Source organism: Priapulus caudatus, unplaced genomic scaffold, assembly GCF_000485595.1.
Source record: "Priapulus caudatus unplaced genomic scaffold, Priapulus_caudatus-5.0.1 Scaffold178, whole genome shotgun sequence".
Taxonomy (NCBI): domain Eukaryota; kingdom Metazoa; phylum Priapulida; class Priapulimorpha; order Priapulimorphida; family Priapulidae; genus Priapulus; species Priapulus caudatus.
In genome coordinates this window covers 355,880-364,795 of record NW_014577239.1, presented here as the reverse complement: position 1 = coordinate 364,795, position 8,916 = coordinate 355,880, and the positions used below count along the sequence as shown (strand labels likewise).

General features: G+C 47.0%; 2 protein-coding genes across 2 annotated transcripts in view; one reads left to right on the top strand and one right to left on the bottom strand.

Moving 5' to 3' along the window:
* LOC106806773 (cytokine receptor-like factor 3) overlaps window positions 1–2,546 on the top strand; it is an 11,032-nt gene extending 8,486 nt beyond the window's left edge. The window contains exon 5 of the mRNA XM_014808842.1: window positions 1,258–2,546. Within this exon, the coding sequence (XP_014664328.1) occupies window positions 1,258–1,502 (245 nt within the window). The 3' untranslated portion in view covers window positions 1,503–2,546. The remainder of the gene's footprint in view (window positions 1–1,257) is intronic.
* Window positions 2,547–4,265: 1,719 nt separating this feature from the next.
* The window catches only part of LOC106806764, a 21,191-nt gene continuing 16,540 nt past the window's right edge, over window positions 4,266–8,916 (bottom strand). The window contains exon 5 of the mRNA XM_014808825.1: window positions 4,266–5,377. Within this exon, the coding sequence (XP_014664311.1) occupies window positions 4,624–5,377 (754 nt within the window). The 3' untranslated portion in view covers window positions 4,266–4,623. The remainder of the gene's footprint in view (window positions 5,378–8,916) is intronic.

Sequence of the window (8,916 nt, the reverse complement as noted above, 5' to 3'; positions counted from 1 at the left end):
TGTGTGCTTCCCTCCATGGCTGGGTCTGTGTGTGCCTGTCTCCATGGCTGGGTCTGTGTGTGCTTCCCTCCATGACTGTGTCTGTGTGTGCCTGTCTCCATGGCTGGGTCTGTGTGTGCCTGTCTTCATGGCTGGGTCTGTGTGTGCCTGCCTCCATGGCTTGGTCTGTGTGTGTCTCCCTCCATGGCTGGGTCTATGTGTGTATGCTGGGGTGTTTGCATGTGTTTGGGCGTGCGTACTTTGGTGCGTTTCTGCTTGCCTAGTTTAACATTGCGCGCACGAATGCATGCCTACTTGCGCGTGTGCATTGCCACGTTCATGTGTGTGCGCTCATGCTTGCGTGCGTGCCTGCGTGCGTGCATGGGTGGTTGGGTGTGTGCGTGCATGTGTCACATTCGAGTATGTACGTGTGCGCGCGTGTCTACCTGCATGTGCATATTCAGGTGTGCCGTATTACATTCATTATTTACCATCTAGGTTAGATTGATTGAAATGCCACTCCATGTATAACTAACATTAGCCTGCCTGCTAAATGAGGTATTCTTGCATCAGCTGTATAGAGTCTGCTTGGGAGTTGCGTGCCAAGGGTGGTGTTTATTATCGGAGTGTGTTTTTCTTGTTCCTCCACCCTTGTTCAGGTTTGTTAAAACTTTTAGTTTAAGAAGATAGTGAGACGAACTGTAGCTAAACTATCGTGGAGTATCAGCTTGCCATTTGTTTTCGTTTGTGTGGCTTCCATCGGCCCTGTAGAAGTTTTTGCGGAGATAGTTTAACAAGAGATGTCTGGAATCCGATGGTTTGTTGGAATCCGATTGTATTTGCGCTGAGCAGTACGCCAGTCATTTGAGGAGCTTATTCACGATGTTGGTTAAATTTCTATTCATTTATTTATTTATTTAGTTATTCATTCATTTATATATTTAGTCGTTTTTAAACAGGAACACATTTTCATTGCTCAGCATGCTATCCACTCGGGCCCTGACATACCGGTAGCCAATATCATAGAACACAATATGTTAGTTAGTATGTGTAGATTTTTTTCTATACTGGGGCTCAGTTAGGTTTTAACATTGATCACAATAAGAGGTAGAATAATGGCATAGTTAGAGTTGAATATCACAGTACGGGCTTCAATTATTGAATTCTTTAGTGCCTCTTGGTACTATAACCAACATCAGCACTTGTAATTGATATATTTTTGGAATTGCGCAGCAGTGTTGGCTCGTAACGGTGTGACCACAGCAATGCGATTTTTAGGCCAAGTCTACATCAATGGCAAGGAGATGGTGACACGCTTTCCCACCCTGACTGCTGGCATGAACATCATGTACCACACAGAGGTGCTGCCCTCTGTCGACAAGGTGCGAGTCAGCGTCGAGGTGGCGGAGAAACAAGTGACGTTCGACTGGGTGACCGACTTCAACCGAGGTAAGCTGGATGAGAAGAAGCTCTTCTTTGGCGCCTGTTTCAAGTATCCCGGATGGAAGCTGTCTGTTCAGTAGCAATAGGGAACGACTGAAACGTGCATGTGTCAATACTAATGGTCTTATTCCAATGGGTGCCCTGAACAAATCAGCAGATTAATTGACATCTGATTGCTAACTAGGGAGTTCGTGTACGGAAGCAGTAGAGGCATTGACCTGGCCTCGCATGCCCGCACGTGCATAATATAGTGTGCACTTTTTGTCAATATACTGCATATATCTATGCATAACCTGCGTAAAAATATGATACCTTGAGATAATTTTTCATCTGAAATTCGGAAAGAAACTCACAAATAGTTTCCATTAGATCCTGCTCGTTTAGCTCATGAATGCATAATATCATGCAAGCAGTTTTGCATACTGGATGGTTAACTAGACAGTAGGCACAGATGCTCTCATACCTCGTAAAGACCAATGAATGACAGCAATAATTAGGCATTGTAGCACACTAAGAAGTAATTATAACTCGAGTAATGCTCATGGTTGCTGTCATAGAGATCAGAGTTTGATGCTAATATAAGTTGGCAGGTACCGGGGGCAAAGTTGCCTGTGTTTGATGGTAATAGATGTATAATTTAGATTTTAGTAGAGGTGGCCGGATATACAATTTGCTCAATACATGTTGCCACATTCCTTCCTATCGATGTTGTACTCTTCTCTCAGAAAATATTGAATTTTCTGTATTTTCTGTAGTTCGCCGTTTGGAAACTAACATGAGGCAATCTCCACAACGTCGTGTTAGTAACAGTTGTAGCCAGCTGTGAAATGTCAGAAATTAACAATGCCCAATGATATTGTATACCTCATCATGTGCTATGACATGTGACATGCCGATGACGGTTTAGCTTGGCAGTAGTAATGTGACATTGTGACAATGGTTTGATGTTGTCACTTTTTCAGAATTATTGCGTGATGGCAGCCATAAGCCATTTCAATTGATTCCCTCATGGCCCTGTCACACCTTGACGACTTACCAACGAAAGCCAGCGTATACTGACGTATGAAAAATTTGGTGAATACGCTGGCGTACGTCAAATAAGTTATGGGTAAGCTTTGTATAAGTTAAGAGCATGCTCAAAATTTTCCGACGTACTCGCCGTACTACGACGTATACCAGCGTGCTTCAGCGTGCTTCAGCGTGCTTCAGCGTTCTTCAGCGTGCTTCAGCGTTCTTCAGCGTGCTTCAGTGTGCTTCAGCGTGCTTCAGCGTGCTTCAGCGTGCTTCAGCGTTCTTCAGCGTGCTCTTAACTTATACAAAGCTTATACAAAGCTTACCCATAACTTATTCGACGTACGCCAGCGTATTAACCAAATTTTTCATACGTCGGTATACGCTGGCTTTCGTTGGTAAGTCGTCAAGGTGTGACAGGGCCATTAGCAACGCTGCGGTGTAAACACGTGTTTGTTCTGCTTTGTAAGTGTTTGCAAACTGTCCAATGATTGTAGTTGGTGAAATATATCTGCAGGTCAGGTGAGATACATAAACTTGGTTTATTTAATCAGCTAGCAGCACGTGGAGCTATCGCCTATATTTGCATTAACTCTAATTACCCAGAGTAATTAATTATTTCTGTTAACATGCCGTGTTTGTGTTCTTTGTTCTGTTACATCTTAGCACAGTCATGTTATTGTCAATCGTTTTAATGGCTAAGTTATAAATATCTTTTACCATAAGGTATTTGCCTTGTGCGTAATATGCAGACTGCTAAGTAGTAGAGTTGGTATTCACATCGTGTAGAGTTCGTACAGGAAAGTAAGACTAGGTGACATCAAAAGAGGTTCTGAATCAGCAGCCAAGAATTAACAACTGTAAGTAATTCACACAGCTGTTGCTCTACTGCGTTTGTTACGTGTTTTTTGTATATTCGTTGTAAAGTGCAATTTTTGCTGTGCCTTACATTAACGATTTTTCTATATTCAAATTTTTTCCCGCTCATATCTGTCTTCCGTGCGGGTGAATGTGGGTAGCTGTGAACATTGTGTGTCGCGGTCATTGTATTCGTTTGACAGGTGCCGTATTCAATTCCGTGTACACGGTTGCATGCTTGCCGTCTGCGCAGGCGTAGTTCAGCTGTATTTATATCAAGAGTACATAATCTCTATTATGTACTCTTGATTTATATCCAGCTGGGTTTTTTTCTCATTGCATTTCATGATATTCCACCGTGTTGAAGTCATTTCAATTAACCAGCATATAGGACGCGCTAACTTCATTTGCAGCTAAATGTAATATATCAGAAGCTCAAACGTGAGAATCTCTGTTCACTTGAATAAACGTGTACATTTATTTCTCGTGTTACCTTGGTCGTGTCGGAAAGCAGGACGCAATAAACTCGAAACATTTTCCACGCCCACTCCGCTGTTTAAATCTCATATACATATTTTTTGCACACGCGCACAAAAACCATGAAAAGGAGTGTTAAACTATTTAATAGATGCATTAAAACGTTAAGTGTTCCACTAGATATATTTACGTGACGGCAAAGTGAAAATGTTAACAGTTTTCCGTGAAAAACGAATGGAGCTCGATTCATAAATAATGCATAAGAAACGGCCCCGCGGGCTACTGTCAGACCGATACGGTCGCAACAGCACGCGTGCGTCGCTTCTCCGCCGCGCGCATGCGCACGATAAGGCACTTCGCGTTTTCCCTCCACGTTGCTAAAATCCAAGGCAAAACTCGGTTTATTGCCGTGTGTATGTGTGCGTGCGTGCGCGCGCGCGTAAGTGTGTGCGTGCGTGCGCGCGCGCGTAAGTGTGTGCGTGCGTGTGTGTCTGTGTGTGTGCGCGCCTGTGTATGTGTGTACGTGTGTATATGCGTACGTGCGTGCGTGCGTGCGTGCGTGCGGGTGTGTGTACTCTCCGTAGAAATATTGCGTATCGTCGGTGTCGATAGTGTTGCCGCTGGCTGAGACCCGCAGTGCGTGCGCTTCCCTCCTGCTGTTCGCGCATAACTCGGCTAGCGCTCGGCGTGCGGGTCGTTGCTGCTGCTGAGGCCACACTGCAATCCCCTCCCCTCGTGTATGCCGTCACGCACGGTGCGCACACTGGAGGCGGCACGGCTGCTCGCGCCTCGGACGACGCAGCAGCGCTGCATGCACGCTTGCAGACGTGTGGACCTCGTGTCGACACGACCGCCTCACACTGTCGACATGAGCATGCCTGGCGCGAACTCTCGGCTACGCGCCGTCGTCACGCCAGCAGTACGGCTGTTAGTAACCCCGGAGCTTCCCGGTTCCATGGCGCTTCTCCGCAACAGCAGCTCCTCTCTAGGACTCCGATCTAATAGTAGGTGCTCTTTAGGATTCCGCCGTAGTGGTAAGTCCTCTCTTGGGCTCCCATCTAACATTAACTTCTCTCTGGGACTCCGCTCTGGTAACACCTTTCTGGGACTCTGCTCTAGCAACGACTCTCTGGGACTGCGCTGTAGCAACAACTCTCTTGGACTCCGGTCTAGCGACAACTCTCTGGGACTCCGGTCTAGCGACAACTCTCTGGGACTCCGGTCTAGCAACAACTCTCTGGGACTCCGGTCTAGCGACAACTCTCTGGGACTCCGGTCTAACAACGTCTCACTCGATTGCGTGACGCACGTGAGCGTCCGCTCCGCGCGTGTCTCCGCACGGGGCGTGCGCGCATGCGCGCTACTCGCTGCCGCCATTTCGACGCTTGCAGGGACGGCGGTTCGCTGCGCGCCACGAGGTGCCGGGTTGGAGTCCAGCTCCGGCGTCGTCGGGCACGAGCGCTCGATCTGACCGTAGGCGACGCGTGAGTGAAGCCGCTGCACAGGTCGTCGCTGCTGCTCCAGCTTCCAGTACTTCTGCAGCCAGAGCCAGGCGGCGAGCAGGCATAGCGCCACACATATCCACGCCAGGACGAACGACCAGCCGAACCTGCGCACACAGAGAGAGAGAGAGATATTCATCCATCCGTCCCGTCCGTTCCGCCCGTCGTCCGTCCGCCCGTCGCGTCCGTCCCGCCCGTCCGTGCCGTCCGCCGTCCGTCCGTCCGCCCCGTCCGTACCGTCTATCTATCTATCTATCTATCTATCTATCTATCTTACTCTATCTATCATCTATCTACCTATCTATCTATCTATCTACTATCTAGTGCACAATATTTAATCTATCTTATCTATGCATATATAATATATTATACATCCATCCATCTATCTATCTATCTATTTATTTATCTATCTGTCCGTCCGTCCGCCCGTCCGTCCGTCCCCAATCCATCCATCCATCTATCTATTCTACGTTAGTCTATCTCGTCTCCATTCTCTTTCCCATTGTGTCTTCGTCTCATCTCCACCTCTCGTTGCTTATATCCTCTCCTCTCTCTCTCCTCGTTCTTATTCGCTTATCACTCCCATCTTCTGTCCAGACAGCGCGTCTCTCCTTCGCTCCCTCCACTATGTGCCCTCTCCGCTCCTCTCGTCTTACGTACGCGAGGTGAAACAGCTCGTTTGTTGGCTGCAACGATAAGCACACTCCAAGTCACACTTAATTAAGTGAAGTGAGTATTCTGGTTAGCTCCTATATATCTTCGTAAATAAATTCAGGGTGGGCCAGGAAACAGTACACGCGCTTTCGTATGCTCTCCCTGAACAATATTAAAATCGATATGTGTCCCGGATTTAACAGGAGGTTTATGTGCAGTTCGTTGTTATGCTATTCATTTGAAGCCTTACGCGACTTCAGGTTATTGTAACGCATGCAGGGCAGCGCTTTACAAAGATTGATTAGTGACAGCGGCTTGTCGGATTATAAATTATATCTCGTCTCCATATCTGCATAACTGCCGTCGAACTCCCGGCGTGTATGCCTGGCATGCTAGCCCGCCCTGGGCGCGCTCAGCAATCCGTATTTGTCAAAGCGATTTTCAACCACCGTTGTCTCGCGGTAAAAATACCGTGTTCTGCGTGCATGCTGGCATAATGCCCCGAGTAATCTAAGTGTTTATCTGGTGTGTAAATCTAATATTAGTTTCGTTTTTCGTAATGGCGGTGACGCACAGTCCAGGGGGATGCAAAAATGAATGTTTGTCAGGAAAAATAACGAACCTATTAGCCATTGTGTCGAGGCGGTTTTTCTAGATAAGCTAGACCTCGACCTTACGCTCACCGGCGCTTTACTAGATTGTGTACATAAGCCGATTTTCGTGCGTTCACTGTCGAAGGTGAATATTAACCAAGCACTTTGACGCGAATCGAGGTATCGTTAGATTCTCCCACATATACGTGATCTGCGTTTGCTATTCCTAATTCCGCACTAACCCCTGGACGCTGCATGGCAAATTATACGCTAACAACGTTAATTCGTACGTGACTGCTAAATTTAACTTAACAATACGCGAATGAGTGAACTGGAAGTATCGCGTCTGTGTGTAACGCGCTGTATCCAAAGCCCTGAGCCCGCTGCCAACACTATAGCACGCTCTACGTGTATCAACGCCGCCATCGCCATGTTGCAATGATCGCAATGTATTTACACAACGGAGTTTTTAGAAATCGAAACAACACCGTCATGCTACAATAACGACAACGACGACGACGACGACGACGACGACGACGACAACAACAATTTTATTTTATTATTATTTATTATTATTACTATTATTATTATAGCATTAATACAGTAGAGTCTCGATTATCAGTAGAGTCTCGTGCTCCATGTGTACTGCTCAGTTTGTGTGTATACTATTTTTCCCAATCGCATGCCAGTTTGTCCCACAATGCGATACATACGGCCCCTGACGTAATCGCCACAGACACGCTGATTTTTTAAACAATAAATAAATAACTATGCCCTTTACGTACCATATTTCTTTAGTTATGTATCATTCTACTGCAGAATGATTATTAATAAATCGGATTTCATACTGAGTTTCCATGTAATCTGCTATTTGTGTTACCCCCCGGCCCCCACCCGTCTCCGCATTATCCGCCAATTATTATTATTATTATTATTATTATTATTATTATTATTATGATAATGATTGAATACAATAGTAGCAATAATTATCTTTTTGAATGATATTTACGATGTTACTGTTCCCGCCCGCGTGCAAACGTTATAGTCTAATATAAACAACAGAAAACACGAGTAAGTATAAAGTATCATTGTTTAGACGCACGCCTCGCTTTGCCGCGCGAAATAGATATAAGCGAAAGACCCCTGCTAAATACAGTACCACTAACCATAGCTGCGTGTCCCGATAATAAGGCGTGTGTCCTTGCGTCACGCGCCCGGCTAGCCCCCTTTACTTCCTGGTGTATAACAATAGAGGAATAGTATACTCGGCTGAGTATGCATAGCGTGCTAGGATACGTTTACACGATGTCGCACAGAAAGTAAACCCCCCCGTACAAACAGCGGCACAACAGATGTAATGAATGTGAAATATTGTTGGATGACATTTTCCTTATCCATTACGTGCACCATTACCCGTCTCTGTATCGTCGCAGCGTGGTTCAGGGCGGCACGCACGACCAACGCACGCACGCACGCACGCCACAAACACGCACGCCGCGCGCGCACACACCACACACCACACAACACACACACACACACACACACAAAAAACACACCACACACACGCATACACACCACAAACACACACACACAAACACCACACACACAAATCACGACACACCAAACACACAGGCACAGAATACACATCACAAACAACACTACGCGCGCCCGCGAGCGGGCAAACTGCCAGTTTTTCCGGTCGACTGCCGGTCCATAAGATGCCTGACGTTTCATCTCACGTACTCTCTCGTCTGCGACAATCCCAGCGAAAGAAAGGACGTCGATGCGTTCGACTAGGACTGCGAACGCATAGCACAACGCGGAGCACGCGAGAATGCCCCAAGGTCCCACGTAAATTAATGAAATTATGTCCTTAACAGCTTTACATCCCCGTTCGCGCAACATTTTTCTAGCAGACAATATTATATATGGGGCTCCGCTAAAAGCTACCCTTACTTCTCTCGTCTCTCTCTCCCTCTCTCTCTCTCACCCTCTCTTCATTCATGCGTCTCTCGTCTCTCTCTTCTCTCTTCTCTCTCTCTCTCTCTCTCCTCTCTCTCTCTCTATCTCGCTCCTTCTCGCTTTCTCTGTGTACTGATGAGCATTGCTTAGTTAGTTAACTAATCTAATCAATGTTCGCTCTCTTCTCTCTCTCTGCTGTGTGCGCAGGTTCGGCTGGTCCGTTCTCCCTGGCGGTGGATTATGTGTGGCGCTTATGCGTGCTCGCCGCTGGCTCATGGCTGCAAAGTACTGGAAGCTGGAGCGAGCAGCGACGAGCCTGTGCAGGGCCTTCACTCACGCGTCGGCCTACAGGTCAGATCGAGCCGCTCGTGCCGACGACCGCCGGAGCTGACCCAAACCCGGCACCTCGTGCGCGCAGCGAACGCCGTCCCCGCAAG